Genomic DNA, 24,966 nt, shown 5'->3' with positions numbered 1-24,966 from the left:
CCTATTCCTGACATTTCTGGAGTAAATTGATTGTTTGTGACTTGGACCATATACGGTGACTACCTGGCTGTGCAGAAACAGTTCCTTCTCTTGCTCTGGGGTGAAGTTGAAGATGCGTTCCCTAGATCTAGGCCACATACTCCTCTGCCAACTGAACGCTGCCTTGCCTTAGACAACTACTGAGATTCCTTGCAGATGAAGACAACACCACAATTTACAGTAAATATTTAATTTGGTTCCATCAACTATTCCAGTACATTCTCCTGGTATGGTAGCAAAAACCATGCTAAGCAGGGGGTTCATGAGGTATGGGAGGGGTCATTGAAGAGACCCCAGAATCACTGAACCCACTCCACAGGCCTACTGGTTCTGCAAAATGAAGGTTTGGCTGACAGGATGTCAAGTTGGGAAAGAAAGGATTCAAGATGGGACTCTAGGTCTCAGCCTGTATTTTTGCCTGTAGGAAGGAAGATGTGCAGAAGAGCTGGGGCATATGCATGTTCTAACCGCGCTGTGTGGAAAACATGGCTAAGCCTCTCCACCTGTCTAGGAACAGGGTCCTCCCTTAAGATTCTCTGTCATCTCTGTTCTAGCTTCCTAATTCTGCGTTTCAAATTCTGAATCCTATGTCCCCACTTCTGAAAGATTCCTGCGTCAAGCCTGTCTCATGTATCCAAACCCTTCCCATTCCTATCCTTTTCCCAACCCTTTAAGTAGGACTCTGGATCTCCTCCTGACTTCGATGACTTCAGAGTTTATGGCAGTTCCAGGGGTTTTTGTTGTTGTTGTTTGTTTGTTTGCTTGTTTTTTTTTTAAAGGCTCAGGCTTGCTGTTTTTTTAACAAATAAGACACCAGAGAGTTCCTGGGCCATACCTGGTCTGATATCCTTTCACACCACACCTCCTAACAGCTAGCCATGGCCACAGTGTTAGCTGGGGACGTGCTGTCCTGGACATAACGAATCTTAAGGGGAAAATGTGTGAATGCTGGAAAGGTTGCTATTCTGCAGTTAGGGGCATTAAAAACTTCATCCAGCGTGGGAGAGAGGTTGGATGGGGATAGACAGACTAAGTTCTCAGAAAACGTCATCTTTTTCTAAGCCAAACACCACCCATCAGAAGTCTTCCAGAGTTGAGAGAAAAACTCTGCCAGCCGGCCCAGAAGCTCTTCTGTTCCAGGTTACTCCAGAGGAGAAAGGGAAGGAGGTGGAGGCAGTGCCAGCCTCACTGGAGAGGAGAAATCTTCAGGGGGATCATGATTCGTGACTCCATGTGTCGAACCAAAGGGACTATGGAGAGAAAAGCAGAGGTTACAGGGCGCCTGAGGCAAGGGTACCCTTAGTCGCCACCCAAAAACTCACAAAAGCCTGTGACAGGAAGGGGTCCCTACTGACATCTGAGAGTGCCTATGGTTCTGAGGCAGGATTAGGTAGTAATAAGCTGAATATTTGGGGGACTTTTATCCATTTTCTATGTGAAAATGAGGTAGCTCAGCGGTAGTACACTAAGGTAGTATATGAACCCTCGGATTCAGTGCTTCCAAAGCAAACAAGACACACGAAGCCTAATGCTATGAAAACAAGGACACAGAGGTCGGCTGAAGAAGAATGATCCATCCTAAGGTCAGGACTGCGGTTCTGTGACGAAGTGTATGCCGATCCCAACACCAAAACAGGAAGCAAGAGAGGACTGTAGCAGTATACACTGGCAAGGCAAAAGCTATAAGGCCAGAGATTTGATTTGGTGCAACTGCCCCTGGTACAGCTCAGGAGGCCACGCAGTGCAGGGACAGATACCATGGGAGAGTCCCCGGGAGGATAGATTTTTTTATTTTTAAAGGATTTTTATCTATTTTTCATGTGTCCACATGTGGGTATTTACACAAGTACAGTGCCCACGGAGGTCAGGAGAAAACATCAGATCCACCGGAGCTCGATTTACATACAGGCAGCTGTGAGCCTCCCAGGATGAGTCCAGGGAACTGAACCTGGGTCCTCTCTAAGAACAATATTGTGCTTAACCACTGAGCCACCTCTCCGGCCCAGGTTCTGGGCCCAGGAAGTACTGTGCTTAATTTCCCAGACTCTGATGTGTATACAAATCCCTACAAATCTAGTTCACAGAAGGTTAGAAGAAGCTAACTAGGCATTTTTTCTGAAGTAACTGGATGCCAGTGCTGTCAGCACTTGGAATAGCAAGGCTCACGCCACCTCCTTCAGCAGACATGCTCTTGTTTTGTTTTGTTTTGTTTTGTTTTGTTTTTTTCGGAGCTGGGGACCGAACCCAGGGCCTTGCGCTTCCTAGGCAAGCACTCTACCACTGAGCTAAATCCCCAACCCCCAGACATGCTCTTGTAACCCAGCAGAGGTGTGGAAGATTAACCTTAAAGGCACTGAGGGCGGGGCAGACTCCTGCTTATTCATACGCCCCACTTACCCCCCACCCCCCCACCCCCCGTCCAGCACATACTGAAGGCACAGTCAGTATCTGTTCACCCTGCATGCATCTTTGTGCTTCTAGCAGTGGCAACAGTTTGAGGGAAAATTCACTCAAAAAAGTTGCTGCATGTTTTGACGTTATCAGGGCAAAGCCCTTTCCATAAACTAACTCCCAGTCTTCCCTGCAGCCAGAATAGCATCTACATTACCACCTGACAAGAAGGCAACCTCTGAGAGGTGCAGAACTGACCCTGGGTCACATGTCACAGAGAGGTCACCTCTGTATTAGAGTCCTAAAGCCTCAGGACTCATTGTATCATGTGGAATGTCAAATTCGTGTCAAAGTAAGTTCCCGCCTGTACACAGTGGCTCGGGCCTATAAACCCAGCAACTTGGAAGACTGAGGGAAAATGTTCACTCAGAATGAGCTTAGGCAATACAGCAAGACATTGGTTCCAAAGGTGAGGGGATGGGGTGGGGAGTACAACAGAAGATAAATAAAACAGCGAGTCCCTACACTGAAGGTGATTGCCTGATGTTAACTGTCCTTGCAGAGAAACTCGCAAAGCCCTGCATCCCCAGGTCTCCCAGCAGACTACTTGCAAAGGTGCCACCGGCCCCCAGAGGAAACACTCACCTGTATAGTACACATTTTCATCCCAGCCCCTCTTTCTCCAGGCTGCATTTCGAGTCTCCTCCCGAGACTGCAGATCTTTGTAGGCTGTGAGAAAGGCACAGGCTCATTCTTCAGAGAACCTACCTGATCCCTCCCTCAGCATGGAGGGTGGGAGCCTCCCCCATTGTCCCAAATCCCTACTATCCCTTCCTCCCCAGATGCCTCTCCCTCAGACTGTCAACAGACACTGCTGTGTTAAAGTCATCCAGTCACACATATTAAAGAGATTAATTTCAGATGATTACAAACAACGTAAATAAAAAAGGAGGGGGGATGACAGAAGAACTTGGGTAACGAGAAGACAAGCGCTCTAAGGAATTAGAATCTACGTTCCAGAGCTAGCAGAAAACAAGCCAAATGCAGACTGTTGGAGGAAAGCCCTGTGAGAGGATTGGTAGGGCTTAGGGGTTTGGAAGCATACACATACATTGGCAACTCCTTTCCAGTCTCAAATTCTCCCCTGGATTTCTACATTCAGTGCCCATGTGATATTTCTAGTTGGATGCATATATATCTTATTATTTTTTTTTTTTACTGCCTATACATTTATAGTGGGGAATGAGTGTGTGGAGGTCGGAAGTTAAATGGCAGGAGTCAGATGGCTACTGCCTTGTGGATCCTGGAAATCAAATTCAGGTTGTCAGGCTTAGTGGCAAGTGTCTTCACCTACTGAGCCATCCGACTAGCCTAGCATCGGCATCCTAAATACATAATACTCCCAGAATTACCCTCCAATCCCATGACCTAGCTCCTCTCCTAGACCCCCTTGCCTTAGACAAGGCACGCAGCTGCTTAGGGATGAGTCACAATGCTCCCCCTACCCTCTCCTTCCTTCTCTGCTTCCTCCCCCAGCAATCTATCCTCAAGTCCCACCGATCATAGAAAAATGAATCTGAGCATGCTGGCGCAACTACAGGAACTCAGCCCATGTCATCTGCCTGGTTCCCTACCTTGATCCCCACCAGGCACTCTCCGCAAAGCATGTGGCAGCTACAGAACTCCTATGGGGTCGCTGCCTCCTCCCACCACAGCCGTGACGAACCCCAACTCATTCCCACAGCCTGTGGGGGCCCAGCCTGATCTGGTAGCTGTCCTCCTCCAGCCCATCTTCACTCTTCCCAGTTGCTCCCCTGCCTGACTCTCTTCCTCACATACAGTTCCTCCCACTGGAAACCTCACCGCACCCCCTTGCCTCCCACAGTTCATCGCTGGTTTTCTCACCCTTCAGTCAGGATTTGTATTTCACCCTTCAGAACGATCTTGTCTACTCAAAAAAAGAGTCCTTGTCTTCCCCTGCCTAGTCTCCCCCCGTATGTCTCATGGTGAAATGAGTCCTTTTTGCTAGTTTATGTCTGAGGGTGCAGTCTTCCTCTGCTAGGATGTTAGAACTATAGGAGCACAAACGCATCCACATGTTTTATGAAGAGACAGACAAAGGCTTCAGTGACTCCAACCTACCCCATAAGTGGTGTACCACGTAGAGCTCTCCAATTTGTGAAAAGAAGCCTCCCACCGCCTCCTGGTTCTCCTGACGGTACTTGATGGCCCGAGCCCTGGAAATGGCAGGGAGCACAGGACAGAAGCTCAGCCAATGGTCCCCCAAGATGGCTACATTTTTAGAAGGGGTCCAAAGCGGGGCCCAGGGAATGGCTTCTGGGAGTGCAGCTGCTGCCTAGTTGGCCGCACTTCCCTAGAGACCCTGCACTGCCCCGGAGGATCCTTCTCTGAGAGCTTCAAGGACCAGAGCATGCTGGGCTCCTGGGACACAGCCCAGAAAAAGCTCACTGGGAACCTAATGGGTTTGTTCCCTAATGTCCCAGGACAGCAGGGACGGCCACATTCTCAACCCCAGTGCCAACTCACCAGTTGTTTCCCCACTCGATCATGGTTCCTGGCTGAAAGAGACCCAGAGAGAGGAGGAAGTGAGCCCCACCTGGACTCCCAGCATCACAGGGGCAGGGATGGGAAACTAGCCTTTCCCAGAGCCACAGGCCTCATTCCTAGGCCCCGACTCCCATCTGATATGCAGCTGTGCACGCCAATGCACATACCTTGGCTCTGAGCCCATAAAGCTGGAGAAGCATCAGGCCGTCCTACCCCGAGCTCTTGCACAGTCACACAACAGCAGGGAGGGTAGAGGGCAAAGGGGGCTCTGTTGGAAGTGAGGTACCTTGAGCTTGTATGTCCTCAGTTCATAGATGTTGGGGCCAGCTCGGGGTTGTGGCTCATTCCAGAAGCTGAATTCCAGAAGCAACTGGTTTCTCCTGGACAGCAGCATCTTGCTCCGCTCCTTCCGGAACGCTAGGTACTCCTGGAGGAAGAGCATCGTAGGCATAGTAAGCAGGGGAATATGCCACCCTGTCGGTGTGACCTGTCCCACACTCCCCTCCACACAAGGCTGGGCTGGAAGCAACATGCACACAGGATGCTGGGATACCTTGTTGGTTTTTAGCTTGTTCATGCAGTCCATGAGGGCCGGATAGCCACCTGAGAACCGCCATAGGTGTACTGTTGGGGACAGGAACACAGGTCAAGGAGCTACAGGGAGCCTGCCCAACCAACTGACAGCAAGGCTGGACTGTATATGGCAGCAGAGAGGAGGTCCCCTTGTTCCATTTGTCTTGGCGAGGCGTAGAACTGGTTGGGGGGTGACCTTAGTGGTAAGCCCAGGAGACCATTAGCTCTGCTCAACTTGATGGCATTTTACTCCTTCTGGGACTCAATGTCCTCGTCCAGAAAATCCCACTAACATTCCTTAAATGTTAGCAAAAAGAGGATCAGATGAGGCCAAGGGGTCGCTACTGATAAAACACATGCTTAGCATGCAGAAGGACCTAGCTTTCACCCACAGCATCACAAACAAAACCAAGCAAAAGATGATCTGAGTGTCTGCCATCCTTGGAACAGCAGAAAATGCACAGATGGACAGCAGACTGTGAGGGGCAGGACGGATATGAGGAGTAAGTCTGATGGACAGACGCAGGCCATTCTAAGAGGGCTGGTGCTGTAGCAGAGGCTAGACCACTGGCCTAACAGCAGGAGACCCCCCACCATCCTTGTCTAGCACTGCAAAGACAACCAAACAACAGTAACAAAACAGGAACCTTCCAAGGCGATGGACTTAAGGAAAGAAAGAAAGACGGAAGAAAGAAAAAAAAAGAGAAAGAAAGAAAGAAAGAAAGAAAGAAAGAAAGAAAGAAAGAAAGAAAGAAAGATAGCTGCAGCTATGTATGGAGATGGGGGCTTATGGTACCAGCCACTTAGGAAGCTGATTCAGGATGATGTCTTGAGCCAGTGTTTGGGTAACGGAGGGAAACCCCGCCTAAAAAAGACAGGAAGCAGGCTGGGAGTATACCTCAGCTGGTCGCCTGCACAAAGTCCTAGCTCCAAACCCCCAACACTACATAAAACTGCACTGGCTGGTGACACACAGGAGTCAGGAGGGTCAGAAGGTTCAAGGCCAGCCCGAGCTGTATAAGACCCTGTCTCAAAAAAGGAAGGAAGGAGAAGAGAACGAGGAAAAGAGGGATGGAAGAAGGCGGCAAGGGAAGGGGAGAAAAACAAACTAAGGAATAAACTGGGATACCAAGAATGCACCAGTGTGTGGTTAGGGGTAGGAGGATACATACAGAGATGCCAATGTACACATGACCTCCTGGCGGACACTCAAGAGACTGACTATGGAGGCATGGTAGAGGTCCAGTGAGAGACCAGCCTCATTCTCCCTGAGAACTCTTTGTCCTATTAGATTTCCTCCAGTCATATTCTCCGTGACCTGAATAGTAGCCCCTCAAAATGTATGCCGTCAGAGCCTCTCTATGTGACCTTGTTTGAAAACAGGGTCTCTGTGGATAATTGAGATAAGTGTACATAACACTGGATAGAACTTCAACCCGGGATCCAGGAGAGGAAGATCGCACACAAACGGAATACCACGTAACACAGGAAACGCAGAGCTCTCTCTCTCAGACTGCTGTATCCACATGCCAAAGAATGCCAAGGGTTTCTAGCAACCAGAAGTTGCAAGAGGCAAGAAGGATCCTCCCTGAGGCCTTGGAGGAAGCCCAGACAGAGCCAATATCTTAATTTCTGGCTTCCAACGTTGAAGACTGCACTTGTGTTCTTTGAGTCTGTGGCATTTGATTATGGCAGACAAGGAGATCAAGGTGATCAAAGATTAAAGGAAGCACAGTGCTAAGCTGAGGACAAATGGCTTGTCCTTGTTTATCAGTGCTCTGACCAAGACAGAGCAGAGGGTCACAGAGAGCTCCCCTTCCCCTTGACAGAGTTCTCAACTTTACTTTTTGAGTCAGGGTCTCTCTATGCAGCCCTCACTGGCCAGAACTTGAAATGTACACCAGGCTGGCCCTGAACTCCTGCCTCTACTTCCCAAGTACTGGGATGACAGATGTGCACCCCCATGCTAGGCTCGTGGGGTTTTTTTTTGTTTTGTTTTGTTTTCTTCTCTTTTTGCAAACGCATATTTATCGGAATTGAGACAGGCTGGTTGATGAGGTACTGGGCGCCTGTTGTCAGGAGTGTGCAAGCGAAGCTGAGGACTGTGTCGGCTGTACCATCCCAAACCGTACTCTACCACACTGGCAATGCTTACAGCTCTCTACCGATAGCAGCTGGGGGCCAGGCAGACCTGTCAGTGGCCACTTGCTGTGTGTGGAAGATGACCAAGGAATTGAAACACCTGGCTGGCCTGGAGCTCACTCTGTAGACCAGTCTGTCCTTTTTTTTTTTTTTTTTTTCCGGAGCTGGGGATCAACCCAGGCCTTGCGCTTCCCTAGGCAAGCGCTCTACCACTGAGCTAAATCCCCAACCCGACCAGTCTGTCCTTAAACTCGCAGCAATCCTTCTGTTTCAGTCTCCTAAATTCTAGGTCTACAGAGTCCCAGGATAGCCAGGGCTACACAGAGAAACCCTGTCTCAATTTTTGTTGTCGTTGTTTTTCAAGATCAATGTTATATATATGAGCGAGTGCTTTACCTGCATGTTTATACACCATGTGTGCCTGGTACCCCTGGTGACCAGAAGAGGATGTGAATTTCTTGGAACTGGATTGTGGATGGCTATGAGCTACTAAATGGGTGCCAGAAATTGAATTCAGGTCTTCTGCAAACGCAGTCTTGCTTGTAACTGCTGACCTACCTCTCCAGGTAGCATTAAAGTTTTTGAAAAAAAAATTTTTTTTTTGAGGACTATTTACTTTTTCATTCTATATCTAGAAGTATTTACATGTTTCTCTGTGCACTGTGTGCATGTAGTGCTGGTGGAAGCCAGCAGAGGGTGTGGGATTTCCGGAAGTTACAGAACTTGCCAGGCACCATGTGGATGCTGGGAATGGAACCTGAGACCTCTAGAAGAACAAGCCAGTGTTCTTTTTTTTTTTTTTTTTTTTTTTTTTTTGGTTCTTTTTTTCGGAGCTGGGGACCGAACCCAGGGCCTTGCGCTTCCTAGGCAAGCGCTCTACCACTGAGCTAAATCCCCAACCCCCAAGCCAGTGTTCTTAACCACTGAACCATCTCTCTAGCCCCTACAGCGCTAATCTTTTTAAAGAGAGGAAATATTTTTATTAGATATTCAGTATTACAAAGAGATATAGACCCTGACACCCCCCACCCCCCAGAACTCCCTACCTATACAAGAAGACAGACAAGTATATTGGCAGCTAAGGGTGCATGGTCAGAGAATGAAGAGCCAAGTGGTAGAGGTCAGAGGGCCAGGGACAGTCCCTGACCCAGTAAAAGTACAAAGAATCCAGTCTTTCAGAAGACTTCACCAAAATATAAAACCATAAGACGGGTGAGAGCTGGTAAGATGGCTTAGCAGGGAAAAGATCTTGCCAGAACTTGCTCCCGGGTACCAAAATGAAAAGCCAGGTGCAGAAGCGCACATCTGTAATCTAGACTGGAGTGCATGCTGTGCAGCAGCGGAAACAAAGGAAACCCCGCCTCAACAAGGTGAAGAGGAGAACCATGGTCCAATGACCTTCATAGGCATAGCAAAGGCGCACGCAGACTCTCTCTCTCTCTCTCTCTCTCTCTCTCTCTCTCTCTCTCTCTCACACACACACACACTCTCTCTCTCTCTCTCTCTCTCTCTCTCTCTCTCTCACACACACACACACACACACACACACACACTCTCTCTCTCTCTCTCTCTCTCTCTCTCAAAGCGCACGCAGCCATCAGACTCTCTCTCTCTCTCTCTCTCTCTCTCACACACACACACACACACACACACACACACACACAATGCAGACAGACAGACAAATGACAGCCAGATTTGAAAATAACTTTAAGAGGCATGTGAATATGCCAAGTATGGTCATATTAATCCACTGTTTCTCAACTTGTGGGTCACAACCTTCACAGAGGGCAGAGATCAGATGTCTACATTACAAGTTATAACAATATCGAAAGTATGGTTATCTGGTAGCAATGAAAATAATTTTCTGGTTGGGGGTCACCACAGCATGAGAAACTGTATTAATGAGTAGCAGCATCAGGAAGGTTGAGAACCACAGCTTTAATCCCAGTATTCAAGTGGCAGAGGCAAGCGGACCTCTGAGTTCAAGGCCAGCCTGGTCTACATAGCGAGTTCTAGGACAGCAAGGGTGACACGGAGAAAGCCCGTCTCAAAAAACAAGCAAAACAAGAGACAATCAAAGCATTTCAGCACTCAGGAGGCTGAGACAGGAAGAGTACCAGGTAGAGGTCAGCCTGGACTTACACGGTAAGACCCGTCTCAAACAAACAAACGAACAACAAACAAAAACAAAAACAGGTAAACCGAACCAAGTAAAAAAGGCAAGGGAGGAAAAACCAGAGTTGAACGGTTCTAGGTAGAGTGGTTCTGGCTGGGGAACTGAGGCGTCTTACACAGGGCACTACAGTGAGCAGAGGATGTGGTGAAGTACGGCTATGAACCTGGCAAGGAAGGATTCTCAGGCCTTTCGGGGCGCCTGAGAACACTAAGTAGCCAGCAGGCGTTTGAGGAGGGCAATGAGATATGACAGAAACACACTTCCCCATAACCTCAGAGATGCTGCAGAGAGAGAGGAGGGCAGACAGATACGAGAGCTGTTGGAGACCGGGGTTGGGTGGCAGCAGGGGCACCGGAGACAAGGGAACCTCACCTGCCTGGTCCTGCTCCCCGTACCACGTGTTCCAGTTGCCCACAAGCGAGCAGGGGTAGTCCTCATCCAGGTGCAGCTTGGGCAGCACAGCCTCCCTGTGGGAGGGGCATAGGGAGGGGCAGGGCTCGCACTGGCTACCAAGAGCCCTGAGATAGAGGTTCCAACCCCGCCCCAGGACTGAGCTTGTCTCCTCTCTAAGAAGCAGAGGTAGGGGAGAGCCCTTAGGGCTCTAGAATCTACGTCCCTTGACTGTGTCAGAAGAACGGGCAGGGGATGTTCCAGGCCTTCTTGGGAAAGAGGGCCCCTAGCCCACACATCTCAGCAGCGACTGGGAACAATTGATGACACTCACGTCAGACTGTTGTAGGCATCCAGACATTCGGGCTTCACGTTGTGAACTGCAACACAGGACAAAGGGCAGGAAGTGAGGTGCGTGTAATACTTACACATGCATGTATGTGTGTGTGGAGGAGGGGTGTGGGAGTGAGGCCAAATAGGGCTAAGGCTCTCAGGACAGCATGGGCCGTCCTCATCCTCTCATCTCTTCACTCCAGTTCCACCCACAAAAGCCTGAGGGTGGAGCTAGGCAGTTTAGTAGCTACTCACACTGGATCTTGTAGAGATTACTAGTCTCCTTCTTGGACAGCAGAGTGGAGTGGGCGTCCTTCCGAGGATCCACCTTGTGAACAAAGAGGGAGCGGAACCAGCTGCCTTCACTGTCCTTGGAATAGAATCTGCAGGACAGAGGAGTTGAGAGGGACATGTGGAGGCCCAGGAACCGCAATAATTCCCATGCTCCCCTAGCCTCGTGACCTACATTTCTGGAAATGAGGCCATGGAATCCCGTGGCAGCTACAGAGAGTGAAACAGCATCGTCTGGGTACACACAGTGTCCTCGAGAGATCCCAGCTGCCCAACCTGCATCTGGAACCCTTGTAGGGCCTAGGAGGCCAGGAGAGGAAGCCGTGCCTGCCACCTCTCTCCAGCACCTCTGGCCACACAACTGCAGCCTGCTGCTAGGACAGTTAACCCCCAAACTCACCTTGCCTGACACCTACTACATAGGACCCTTGGACCTTCTAAGGCAGGCCATCCCTCTACCCTCATGAGTAGCCACGACTCTTTCTTTTGCCTTTCTGGGTCCTGTGATATCATTTTCCAAGTTTCTTCTTCCTATTCCCTCCACGTGCTACAGAAGCTCTGTAGCACCAGCAGCTTTCCCTGCCTCACCCAGCTCTTGTCTCTGCATGTACATGAAGAAAGGAGAACACAACTGAGAATTCTGAATTCAAATCCTGGGCCCCTCTGGGAGCCCAGCCATTTGCCCAGTCATTTACCCTTCCAAGTCATTGGACCCTGTGGCATGGGACAGATGTGGCTCTTCTGGCTGGAAAGGCCTCCAAATTAACCCTGGGATAGAGTATGACCACTTACACGCTCACCGGGTCCTTGATACCGTCAATTCAAAAGCCTTCTACCGGATCTCAGCAGAGTCAACAAATATCAAACTTTGGTACAATCTCCAGAACTTACTACAAAATGTAGTTAGATCCTTGCCTTACAACATCGCAACCCCAGACTACCTGGCTCACAGGAAACAAAGGCCAAATGTAAAAGCAAAAGCCACACTTTAACAACCTGGCCTGACTCATGATACCTTTTTGTGTTTAGGTTTGATTTGGTTTTTCAAGGCAGGGTTTCTCTGGGTAGCCCTGGCTGTCCTGGAACTCACTCTGTAGGTTCAGGATGGCCTCAAGCTCTGAGATTCACCTGCCTCTAACTCTCCAGTGCTGGAATTAAAGGTGTGCACCATCGTGCCCCGCCCACGATGTCTTTTTAAAAAGCTATTCTTTCTTTTTAAATTTTATTTATTTGTATATGTTTGAATACATTGTAGCTGTCTTCAGACACACCAGAAGAGGGCATCGGATCCCATTACAGATGGTTGTGAGCCACCATGTGGTTGCTGGGAATTGAACTCAGGACCTCTGGAAGAGCAGCCAGTGCTTTTAACCACTGAGCCATCTCTCCAGCCCAGATCCTCTGTCTCATCCAGGCATCTGGAACAAACCCCTAACGACTCACGGCACCTCACATCAACAACCAGTTCATAAGATTGACTTAAGCAAAATAATGGGAGGCCCATGTGCTCCCTCAAATATGACCCTAAGAATCTCACAGTGGGAAAACCAAGTAATATCCCCCTTAACTATTCCTTTTCAGAGGTGTGACTTCCCTCTCAGGGAACTCCTGCTTTCTTGCAGTGTTTTTCAGTAAACTCTCTGTTCATGCCTTGGTGAAGTTTTATGGCAGACATCATTCTCCCCAAATGTTTCATATAGCATATATTATATTTTTATATGCATATATTTATTCAAAGTTTAAAACAATTATTCCATAACGAAATGTCTGTGAATGTGCTCTAGTTCTAGAATTTTTCATTTCATATTTTCTGACCAGTTGCTAGCAGACAATTAAAACTACAGAAAGGGCATTTCTGTGGGGGTGTTTCCAGATAGGTTTACCTGAGAAAACTCACTCACCCTACACAGTGGCTGGAAAGGGAAGACCCGATCAGTGCCTGAATTCATCTCCTTGATTCCTGACTGCACACAATATGACCAGCTACATCTGGCTCTGACTGTCATGATGCACTGTACACTCAGAGTCGGCTCTTTCTCCCTTAAAACTGCTTCTTGGGTGGGGATGTGGTCACAGTAATTACAGTAACCAGCTGAGCAGTGGTGGTGCACACCTTAAATCCCAGCATTTGGGAGGCAGAGGCAGGCAGAAGTTGGAGGGCAGCCTGGTCTACAAAGTGAGTTCTAGAACAGCCAGGGTAACACAGAGAAACCCTGTCTCAAACCAAACCAAACCAAACTATTGATTGATGCAGGTCATTGGTGCTGCAGTAAAGAAAGAGGCTCACCAAGATGCTAAGCCTTCATTTTCTGAAAGAGAAGAGGGGGGTTCTACCTTCTTGGAAAAGACTGACACCCAGCTATCTCCCTCCAGTTACTTTAGTCACTCAAACATCATATAAGGTTATTTAGAGCTGGGAAAGTCCCAGCTACAAGTTATCTCGTCCTTTGCTGCTCATGAGAGTTGACGCCCCACACAAATCCCAGTCCCCTTTGACCATGGCTTAGCCATAATCAAAAGTAAGAACTCTAGGTTTCCCAGGCATGTCTTAGGTCCAACATGAGTGTAGCTGCAAGCTCTCACGTAACGCCAAGTGCAGACCTTCCAGGGAAACAACACTTCTTTCTTTCTTTCTTTCTTTCTTTCTTTCTTTCTTTCTTTCTTTCTTTCTTTCTTTCAAGTTTGCTTGCAGCCAGGTGTTTGTTTGTTTTTAAGATTTATTTATTCTATATGTAAGTACACTGTCGCTGTCCTCAGACACACCAGGAGAGGGCATCAGATCCCATTACAGATGGTTGTGAGCCACCATGTGGCTGCTGGGAATTGAACTCAGGAACTCTGGAAGAGCAGCCAGTGCTCTTAACCACTGAGCCATCTCTCCAGCCCCAGCTTAAGAGCTTCTAAACTCATGAGGACAGATCAGAGAACGGCATTTGAAAACCAGCCCCTCAAGTGGGGCACTGAAGGGTATGGCCTTTGCTCAGAATGGATTGGGCTGCTGTCCCAGGAGGAGGTAGTGACAGGCAGAAAAGTGGCTCCATTTGCCCACCCAGACCTTTGCTCCAGAGCTAGGCTCCCAGTAACTCATTAACATCAGTAGTGGCCAAGATAAATATCCAGTGCCTAGGCCTGAAGAGTGAGCTGGGGCTTCAGCGCTGGGGAAGGGAGGGGAGAGGAGGGGTGAGGAGAGGAGAAGGGGAGGGGTGAGGAGAGGAGAAGGGAGGGGAAGGGAGGAGGAAAAGGGAGGGGAAGGGGAGGGGAGTGGTGGGGAGAGGAGAAAAGGAGGGAAAGAATTGTGGGGGGGAGGGGAAGGGGGAGAGGGGGAAGGAATAGGGAGGAGAGGGGAGGGTGAATGGAGGGAGGGGAGGGAGAGTAGGTTCCTGGAGCTATAATACCTTCTCGTCTTCCTACCATTCAAATCCTGCCTGCAGGTCTGTTTCCCATGTGTTAAGAAAGCAAGACATAGCAGCCCACCCAGCTAGGTCTTTTCTTTTTTTTTTATTATTCTGATTTTGCTTTATGTATACAGATATCTTGCCTGCATGCACGTCTGTGTACCACTTCCATGCCTGGCTCCTGGGAGGCTGGAAGTTGGTATCAGATCCCCTGGAACTATTGTTACAGACAGTTGTGAGCTATCATGTGGGTGCCAGGAATTAAACCCTGGCTCTCTAGGAGAGCACTACCCCGGGAAGATCTTTTCTACAGGTAAAAATGTAATAAGAGACTTGTTCAGACCCCAAGGGAAGTGTCAATTTCAAGCCAACACCCTTAAGTACAATTTCAAAAAGGATGCATTTACTTTGAGCGGTTACCTGAACGTATATATGTACACCACACGGGTGCTAGAAAAGAACATTGGATCCCTAGAAACTGGAGTTATAAATGGTTGGGAGCCACCATGTGGATGCTGGGAACTGAAACCCAGGTCTTGCACAAGAGCAGCCAGCCCCCTGTAACCACTGAGCCATCGCTCCAGCCCTCAGGTGCACATTGTTAAGAGTTGGGGGAGGGGCAGGGGGGGTTGGGGATTTAGCTCAGTGGTAGAGCACTTGCCTAGCAAGCGCAAGGCCCTGGGTTCAGTCCCCAGCTCTGGAAAAAAAAAAAAGAAAAGAGTTCAGATTTCATTTTGCCAGTGAATTCCTGATACTCTCCTACCTTTGTCCTGCCCAAGCTTCTCACTCTGCTCCCTTGTTCCATTCTGCAGGAACATGTAAAGCTCTAGGCCTAAGCTAGAGATATAGTTCCACGGGAGAATATTTGCCCACCCAACATTCATGACATGCTGGGGCTTCATCTCCAGCACCGGGGGGAAATTAAACACTCCAAAACCCAAAAGACTTCTTTTTGCTTGGTTGATTATTACACTTTATTGCTTGCCTCCCACCCACCCACCATGACACATCACCAGGGTGGTGTGGTGGTTAGAGTAGGAGGGGCCCCCATAGACTCCTGGGTTTGAATGTTTGACCCATAGGGAGTGTTACTATTAGGTGTGACCTGATTGGAGGCTTGTTAGAGGAAGTGTGGCGCACAGTCTCCTTCTGCTGCTGTAGATCGAGATGTAGAACTCTCAGCTAGCTCTTTCTCCAGCACCATGTCTACATGGACACTGCCCTACTTCCCACCATGATGATAAAGGACTAAACCCCTTGAACTGTAAGCCAGTCCCAGTGAAATGTTTGCATTTATGAGTTGCCATGAGCAGGGCGTGGTGGTACACACCTTTAATCCCAGCACTTGGGAGGCAGAGACAGGAGGATCTCTGTGAATCTAAATCCAGCCTGGTCTACAAAGTAAGTTCTAGGACGGTCAGGTCTGTACACACAGAAACCTTGTCTCAAAAAAAGATGAAAAAGAAGAAACAAGAGTTGCCACGGTCATGGTATCTCTTCACAGCAATGAAACCCTTGCAAAAACAGGTGGGGACCTGGTGTGCTCTGTTGTGTCTCTAGTAACTGGAACAAGATTAACGCACAGCACGTACTCAATCTGTGTTTAAAAAATGAGTGGGGGCTGGAGAGATGGCTCAGCGGTTAAGAGCACTGACTGCTCTTCCAGAGGTCCTGAGTTCAATTCCCAGCAACCGCATGAGATCTAGTGCCCTCTTCTGGAGTGTCTGAAGACAGTGACAGTGTACTCACATACATAAAATAAAGAAAATCTTTTAAAAAAAAGAAAAGAAAAGAAAAGAAAAGAAAAGAAAAGAAAAGAAAAGAAAAGGGAGACCTTGACCCAGAATGTGAACTCAGACTCGGGGAGCCTTTCCATGCCAGTCACACTGTTAGTGTGGTGGACAAATGCAGCTAATGCTTCACCTTTCTCTCATCTGTAAAATAGGGGATGGAGGATGGGGCTAGCATGGTGGACAGCAGCTAACATCGCTACTCCTGACTTCCTAATGGCTCTCTTCCTTCCCATTTCCCCCTCTCCTTAGTCTGCCCCTCAATTTTTGTAAAATATTTTTGTTTCCTAGAGTGCTAGGACCGAAGCCAGGGCCTGGCATGTGCCAGATGAGCACTGGACGCTGTTCTTTAAAGCATCATCTGCACATGTGTGCGCGTGTGTATAAGCACATGCAGGTATGTGCACATGTGTCTGTGTGTGAGAGTGTGTATGCATTCATGTGTGTGTACATGTACTTGTGTGTCTGAGCATCCATTGTGTGTAAGAGTGTGCGTGCTTGTGTGTGTGTGTGTGCGGGTGTGTGTGTGTGTGTGTGTGTGTGCGTGCGCGCATGCGCAGAGGTGTGCATCCATGTGTGAGCACATGAGTAAGTGCTAGAAGTTGACATTAACTATCTACTGCTCTCCCAAGCTTCTGCAACATCATCTCTTACTAACCCTGAGCTCAATGGGTGACAAGCTGGCCAGCAAACTTAAGGAACCTTCTGTCTCTTAGTTACAGGGACACATCTTAGTTACAGGTGCCTTTTTACATGGATGCTGGAGAGCTGAGGTTAAGTTCTCGCATCTACATGGCAAGCACCTCACAGACTGAGCCATCTCCCCAACCGTAAAGCACTTTTATGCCTCTGCTCCAGGGTTCTCAGTCTGTGGGTCCGGACTCCTCTGGGAATTGTATGTCAGATATTCATGTTACAATTCCTAAGCGTGGGGTTGGGGATTTAGCTCAGTGGTAGAGCACTTGCCTAGCAAGCGCAAGGCCCTGGGTTCGGTCCTCAGCTCCAAAAAAAAAAAACAAAACAAAACAACAACAACAACAAAAAAAAACCAATTCCTAAGCGTAACAAAATCACAGTTATGAAGTAGCAATGAAACAGTTTTATGGTCGGGGCTCACTATAACATGAGGAGCTGTACTAAAGGGTTGCAGCATTAGGAAGGTTGAGAACCACTGCCTAACTCTATGCCCAAAAGGCAATGTCTGAATGTCTCTACAGCTCCATTTGAGATTCTAGATCTCTTTTAAATCTGGGAATTTTGGAGCAAGTTTCCCTACGACCGTGCTTCTCAGACTAACACTATCGGCACAGTCTAAGGACTTACTCAAAGCTCTCAGGTTCCACCCCAGACTATGGCACAAAAGCTCTGGGGTCGGGATTCTGTGGTGGACCCAGCCACTTAACTTTTTATTGGAGGGGCTCATTACTCAGCCTGGGCTAGCCTGGAACCCCTACACAACACAGGTTGGCTTCAAACTGGTGATCCTGCCTGGAAGTGCTGGAATCACAGACATGCACCATGCATGGTTACTGTGTGTGTGTGTGTGTGTGTGTGTGTGTGTGTGTGCGCGCTTGTGATACAAGAAAAGGTCAGCTTATTCCTTTAGGGTGGAGCCTCTCTTTGACCTATGTGTTTGTCCTCCCACCCCTGGGTCAGTCTGACTGCCAGCAAGTCCCAGTGATCTTCCTGTCTCGGCCCACTATGGTACTGAGGCCACAGGCACATGAGAGACCACACCCATTGTCACATGGGTGCTGGAATCCAAACCCAGGTCTCATGGCTACACAGCCAGCACTGTTAACTATGACACCATCTTTCCAACCCCAATCAGACTTTTTTTTTTATTTTTGGAGCTGAGGACCGAACCCAGGGCCTTACACTTGCTAGGCAAGCGCTCTACCACTGAGCTAAATCCCCAACCCCCCAATCAGACTTTTTAAAGCCTACCAGGCCAGGTTTGGTGAAGCACATCTATAATAGTTCAAAGTCATCCTCAGGCACACAGTGAGTTTGGACTAGATGAAACCTTGTCTCAAAAACAAAAAAACAAAAAAACAAACCAGTAAAAATGGTGGCATACATATTCAGTCCCAACCTTTGTGAGTTTGAGGTTAGCCTGGGCTACGTAGTGAGTTCTAGGACAAGGAGGACTACATAGAGGAAACCCTGTCCCCAAAAGAAAACACACACTCATGGGGCTAAAGAAATGGCTCAGCTGGGGTTGGGGATTTAGCTCAGTGGTAGAGCGCTTGCCTAGGAAGCGCAAGGCCCTGGGTTTGGTCCCCAGCTCAAAAAAAAAGAACAAAAAAAAAAAAAAAAAAAAAGAAAGAAAGAAATGGCTCAGTTAAGATGGCACTTACTGCTCTTGTCAAGGACTTGGGTTCTGTCCCAGCACCCATGTCTGGTGGCTCACAACCACCTCCAGCTTCAGGGGCTCTTAAGGTCTACCCAGCCTACACTCACATGCACAAATCCACACTCAGATACACACATACACACATAATTAAAGATGAAAGCAGGCTGGGCTTGGTGCCACACAGTTTTAATCCCGACAGTCAGGACGCAGAGGCTGGTAGAACTTTGTGTGGTCTGTGAGAGAGTTCCAGGCTAGCTCAAGTTAGACTCTGTGTCAAAAACACAAACCAAGGGCTGGAGATGGCCCAGTGGTTAATAGCAATTACTGCTATTGCAGTAGACCTGAGTTCGGGTCCCAGTAGCACAATTCCAGTTTCAAGAGATCGGGCCTTTGCAGGCTCCTGCACAAACACGGTTCACATAAACTCATGCAAACCGACACATAAATAAAGCACGTCGTTTAATCTAAAAAAAAAAAAAAAAACCTAACCAAATGGGTACCACAGGCTAGGAATGGTAACAGGTATGCAGAGGCTGGGAAAACATTTTCAGCTCAACTCTTCCATTCATTTCCTACAGTCCTGTCTTTTCCCACAGCTCTAAAGCAAGTGACAGACTATGCAGACTGTCACCCTCCCATCCCCCACGAGGCCTAACATAATGCCTCTGACACAACAGCTCGATAATTATTTGACCTAGACTGAAACATTTCCATCTCCTTAGGCAGTTAGATGTCACACCTCTACTGCCAATGACACTCCAAGTGTGACGGCTCGGGAACCTCAGAACTTTCTAGACTAGGAAGCTCAGCTTTCTGTAGGTCCTAAAACATCTCAACTTTAGCTGCCTGACTTTAGAAAGGGGCCATGCTTCTGCTTGCCGCAAGAGAGATGTTTTTAGCTATAAGAACTAAAGTTTGGGGCTGTAGATATAGCTCGGTGGAGAATGCTTGCCCACAAGGGGAAACATATAAACACACAAACAGGCAAACCCAGCAAAACTCACTAGAGTTCTGTTAACAAGATTAGTGTAGGAGCAACAAGAATTTCTTTTTGTTTCTGTCAAGAGTCTTGCTATATATTCCAGGCTAGCTTCTAACTCATGATTCCCCTGCCTCAGTCTACCAGTGACAGAAATACAAGCATACAGCATTAAGCCTGGCTAATAGCATTGTTTACTGAGCAGTGTACTGACTGGTTTTGTGTGTCAACTCTACATAAGCTGAAGTTATCATGGGGAAAGGAGCCTCCGTTGAGGGAATGCCTCCATGAGACCCAGCTGTAAGGCGTTTTCTCAATTAGTGATCCAGCCCATTGTGGGTGGTGCGGTCCCTGGGCTCTATCAAAAAGCAAGCTGAGCAAGCCAGGGGAAGCAAGCCAGTAACATTTCTCCATGGCCTCTGCATCAGCTCCTGCTTCCTGTCCTGCTTGAGTTCCAGTCCTGACTTCCTTTGGTGATGAACAGCAATGTGGTAGTGAAAGCTAAATAAACCCTTTCCTCCCCAACTTGCTTCTTGGTCATGATGTTTGTGAAGGAATAGAAACCCTGACTAAGACAAGACAAGCAGCTACTATGTACTGAAAGCTAATCCTCACAGTACATTTTAAAAATGTATTAGTTCTCTGAGGATTTTGTACAATGTGTTTTAATCATCTTCACCTCTCCCATCACAGTACATTTTTTTAAAACAATAAGGAGCCAGCAAGATCGCACATCATGTAAAGGGCTTACCATGCTGTCTCTTTACCCCAAATCTCTGAGGCTGAAAGAATTTCTGCTGGCCTCAGGAGTGACTCTAGAAAGTCAGAGAGGGCTGGAGAGATGGCTCAGGTGTTAAGAGCACTGGCTGCTCTTCCAGAGGTCCTGAGTTCAAATCCCAGCAACCACATGGTGGCTCACAACCATCTGCAATGGGATCTGATGCCCTCTTCTGGTGTGTCTGAAGACAGTGACAGTGTACTCATATACACAAAATAAATAAATCTTTAAAAAAAAAAAAAAAGTCAGAGAACAGGTTGAAGGTCAGCAAGAAGGCGTGGTCTCAGGTCTCAGTGTAGGACCAGAGCATAAAACCATGCAAGTCACTACTGGGCTGGGTTGGTGCTTGGTGTCTTCACAGCAGTCCTGGAGAAAGTGCATAGCAGGAATCACCGTGCCCATTTACACTGAAGGAAACTGAGGCTCGCCATCAAATATCCAGAATTACTAAATCAGAACCAGCAGGCTGCCTCTAGCCCCTCCCCCATCCTTGTGGCCTCTGGGTGTGTCTGTCACATAACAGAACTACTTGTCCTGTCTTTTCTCGGTCTCAGTATCTTCATGTGGGATTCACCGTCTCACCAAAGACGATCTTGTGGGCTGGACACCTGGCTCAGTGGTTAAGAGAAGGGCGGTTCCCAGCACCTACACGGGTGGGGCAGCTCAGAACTGCCTGGAGCTCCAGTTCCAGGAGATTCAACTCCGTCTTCTGGCCTGAGTGGGCACATGCATTCATGTGCAGATTCTCATTCTCCCTCCCCTCTACACACACATAAATAAAAGTAAAATTCTTTAAATAAAAAAATAGGTGATCTCAGGCTAGTGTAAAGGCACTGGCTGCCAAGACTGACAATCTGAGTTAGAGACCTGGGAGCCACAAGGTGACCTCTACACATGTGCTATAGTATGTACACACACACACACACACACACACACACACACACACACACACACACAGAGGAAAGCAAATGTTCATTTGCATATGCACACAAAATAGTTTTTAAATTATGTGTGGTGCTTTGCCTACATGTGCACCACTTGCATACCTGGTACCGGTGTGACACCAGGGTGTCTGATCCCTTGGAAGTAGAGTAACAGCCAGCTGTGAGACAGCTGTGAGACAGCTGTGAGACAGCTGTGAGACAGCTGTGAGACAGCTGTGAGACAGCTGTGAGCCAGTGCTGAGAACAACCCCTGTACTCTTAAAGAACCAGTGCTTGGAAGTGTAGAGCCATCTCTCTAGTCTCCAGAATAATTTTTATTTGCTTATCTTTCTATGTAGTCCAAACTGTCCTGGAGCTGGATATGTAGAAATATGAGGGCTTCCAACTCAGAGATCCTCCTGCCTCTGCCTCTTAAGTACCTGGCCCAAATAATTTTTTTTTCTTTTGGTTTTGAGACAGGGTTTCTCTGTGTAGCTCTGGCTGTCCTGGAACTCACTTTGTAGACCAAACTGGCCTTGAACTCAGAGATCTGACTATTTCTGCCTCCAAAGTGCTTAAATTAAAGCTGTGCACCACTATCAGGCTTAAAAAATTTCTTTAATTTTATAAAAGATTATTTTCCTGGATGTCCTTTCAATTCTCACAATGACAGAAATTGCTTGAAGCATAAGCTTGGGCAATGGGTAACACAAGTATTGTCTCTTTAAGCCTTAAAAATCCAATGAGGGCTGGAGATACTATGGTTTAGCACTAGCCTAGCATACCTGAACCCGAGTTCTTTTCCTAGCAATAGAAAACAATCCTATCAGACATCCTGTCTTCTCCTCCTACCCAAGGTCATCCCTCCAGAAAAGGCTGAGTTCACAAGGTACACTCAGGCTCATTTCCCAATGTCGGCTTCTCCCTCATTGCCCAGCACGGAAGGTGAAGGGCACATGTCCCAACTCCTGTATTTGAGCTTTCCAAAAGTCTCTGTGCACAGAGTTCTAATGGAACTCCATGGCTACACTCGGACTGGGGCAGGAGCGACACACATCCCTTTCCACAGGTGTGAGGGCAAGTGTCCTCACTTCTTTAGTCAATGTTCTTTGCACATACCCTGTCCTAAAACCTGTGAGGATGTGGGGCTGGGGAAACATGAATGATAAGGGTCAGAAGAGCTCCCGGTGTTAAGGGCAGAGATGGGGGATAGCACTGGGCGTGGCATCGAGGAGGGAGGAGTAGCCCAGAGCCAGTCAGGGGAAGCCAAGCTCTCCAAAGCCAGAGTCGAGCCTCTCTCGTAGGAGGCCACTAGCGGTGGTACAAAGTGCAGAGTGCATCATGAGACCTGGGTCCTACATCGGAGCTGCCTCCACATGGCACGGACTGACCTTGAACAGCTCCCACCCCATTCTCTTGACCCACCTGTACAAACCAGGGTGCAGAATCATGCTGGGAATCCCCACCTTACCACAGTCCTTCTCTCCTTCCTTCTAAAACTTCCCGAGGGTGGAGCTGCCTGGCTCAGAAGACCCCGGTGCGTGCTAAGTCACAAAGGCCAGGCAAAAGGCTGCCACTATCCTCGGCCTTTGCCCGGACTCCGGGGCTCAAGACCTGTCCCTCCCACTCACTTCATTTTTTTTATTCTCAGCCCAGATCCAGGTCCCAAACAGGACAAAGAACCTGCCCAGTTAGGCAAGGTAGTGCATACCAGTACAATCTAGGAGGCAGAGGCAAGAGGATCCCGAGGTCGAATCACATGTAGTATGAACCTGTTTTAAAAAACCAAACCCTCCCCATATCCTCACTTTCCCCATTCTTTCTCGGCCTCCCCTCAGGCCTACATCCTGGCAGCTCTGCCTTTAACCCCTGAATTCCAAGCCCGAGAGTCTCTGCTTTTCATTCCAGCCCCCTCCCTTGCCCCTGTTCCGGGCACGCGGTCAGCCCCGTTGGCCTCTCACCGCACAGCCCCCGCAGCCGCGAGGTCCCCAGCACAGGGTCCCGGCTTCCTTAGCAGCCGCCGTGCTGCTGCAGAGATGATGCACAACCGCGGAGCCATGTTGGACCGGAGCAGGTTGGAGGAAGGCCACGCCCCAGCCCAGTGGCGGAGGCAGGACTAGAGAAAACCACGCCCTCCCTTCGCCAGCCTCCCTTTCAAACGCAATCAGGTGGGAGTCCCCCAAATCTACAGATCTACACTCCAAACCCACACGTCCGAGCTCTTGAAACAGAAGTTAGCCGGCCCTGTTCTTTTCAACGACCTTTTCCAATTATTCATCTCGATAATTGCGGGCATCGAATGTCCTGGACATTCTGAGGATAAACCAGAGACAATCTTTATACAAACCCTGTTCACAAACTATGTGTGCCTGTCAGTTCTTTTCCTTCTTGGGTGCTGGAGGTGGAACCCAGGACCTCACACGTGGCTAGGCAAGTGTTCTGTTTACACATTGTGTTCTTTTGGATCAGGGCATCAACAGACAATATTTATCTCATCAAAAGAACAAACTCGGGGTTGGGGATTTAGCTCAGTGGTAGAGCGCTTGCCTAGGAAGCGCAAGGCCCTGGGTTGGGTCCCCAGCTGAAAAAAAAAAAAAAAAAAAAAAAGAAAAAAAAAAAAAAAAAAAAGAACAAACTCTAGAACATTTTTAAAAAGATTGTGTGTGTGTGTGTGTGTGTGTGTGTGTGTGTGTGTGTGTGTGTGTGCCTGAGGATGCCCGAGGTCTCAAATATCCTGGAGCTGGAGTTTTAAAGGAGGTTTTGAGGCACTCTAATGGGTGCTGGAATCCAAACTCAGGTCTCCTCCAAGAGCTTTTAAAGGCTGAACGTCTCCAGCCATTTGAGACAGATGGGCAAGACCCTGAACAAGCAGGATGCTCTTTCTCCAAAGCCTGATTGTGGTGGTGCACCTTAGAGGCTGAGACAAGAGGCTACAGAATTTAAAAAACAACAACAAACAAAAAGCCATTTTCTCTCCACTATCTCTTCACCTGGGGCCCCTATTTCCTATCTCAGCCCACACAATCAGAGACGGACCCAGGGACAGAGACATACCAACAAAAGAATGCCAACCCACTGACTGTAATCCCTGCTCTGTGTGGCTGGGGTGTGGGGATCTATAGCCAGCATAAATAACTTTCCAGAGTGCTTCAAACTGTGAGTCTGGCTAGCTAGGTCTCATCCAAGCTCTTGAGACAGCAAGGTTGACTGAACAAGTCCTATCTGTACTTCTTGGCAGCCAAGGCCTGGGGGAGCAGACAAATATGCAATTACTGCTGACTGAAACCTCCAGGGCAGAGATGTTAGCCATGTTCCTTGCCCCTCCCTCCATCAACTAGTGAGCCCCAAAGATCTTCTCATCTATGTTTCCCCAACACTGGGACTACAACCTTCCCTGCTTATGGTGTGCTGGGAATCGAACTAAGGTCTTTGTGTTTATACTAACTGAGCTATCACCAATCAAATAATTTAAATCTAAACCATGTGGTAATTTGGATGAGACTGACCGTCTTAGGCTCATATGTTTGAATACTTGGTGTCCAGCTGGTGGAACTGTCTGGGAAGGATTAGAAGCTGTGGCCTTGTTTGAAGAGCCGTGTCATTAAGCCCAGGCTTGGAGGTTTCAAAAGTCCACAGCCATTTCTACTTACCTCTCTCTGCCTCTGCTTGTGGATCAAGATGTGAGCTCTCAGCTGCTGTTCCAGCACCATGCCTGTCTTACGGGCTGCCAAGCCCCCTGCTATGATGGGCGTGGAGTTTAAGTCTCTGGAACTTCTGTAAGCCCACAACAAACTCTTCAAATATTGCCTTAATCATGGGTTTTATCACAGCAGTAGAAAAGG

The 24,966-nt window shown here is 48.3% G+C and overlaps 1 protein-coding gene across 1 annotated transcript; it reads right to left on the bottom strand.

Annotated features, from left to right (window-relative positions):
- Positions 1-213: 213 nt before the first annotated feature.
- Nipsnap1 (nipsnap homolog 1) lies at positions 214-23,206 on the bottom strand. The gene is made up of 10 exons (XM_032916411.1): positions 23,086-23,206; positions 10,868-10,995; positions 10,614-10,659; positions 10,262-10,356; positions 5,552-5,622; positions 5,285-5,425; positions 4,978-5,009; positions 4,573-4,667; positions 3,076-3,159; positions 214-1,289 (listed from the first exon to the last, which is right to left on the bottom strand). The coding sequence occupies exons 1-10, from the start codon at positions 23,181-23,183 to the stop codon at positions 1,225-1,227; spliced, it is 855 nt and encodes a 284-aa protein (XP_032772302.1). The 5' UTR covers positions 23,184-23,206; the 3' UTR covers positions 214-1,224.
- Between the last annotated feature and the right edge of the window lie 1,760 nt (positions 23,207-24,966).

Source organism: Rattus rattus, chromosome 11 (genome assembly GCF_011064425.1).
Source record: "Rattus rattus isolate New Zealand chromosome 11, Rrattus_CSIRO_v1, whole genome shotgun sequence".
NCBI lineage: Eukaryota > Metazoa > Chordata > Mammalia > Rodentia > Muridae > Rattus > Rattus rattus.
The sequence above is the reverse complement of the archived record's forward strand: the minus strand, read 5'-3'. Positions and strand labels throughout refer to the sequence as shown.

Excerpts from the sequence above, each read along its gene's own strand:
- Nipsnap1 (XM_032916411.1), bottom strand. The coding sequence starts at position 23,183 with ATGGCTCCGCGGTTGTGCATCATCTCTGCAGCAGCACGGCGGCTGCTA. Across the intron at positions 10,357-10,613 it reads GATGCCTACAACAGTCTGAC|GGAGGCTGTGCTGCCCAAGC; the intron begins GTGAGTGTCATC and ends CCCCTCCCACAG. Across the intron at positions 5,426-5,551 it reads ACAAGCTAAAAACCAACAAG|GAGTACCTAGCGTTCCGGAA; the intron begins GTATCCCAGCAT and ends CTCTTCCTCCAG.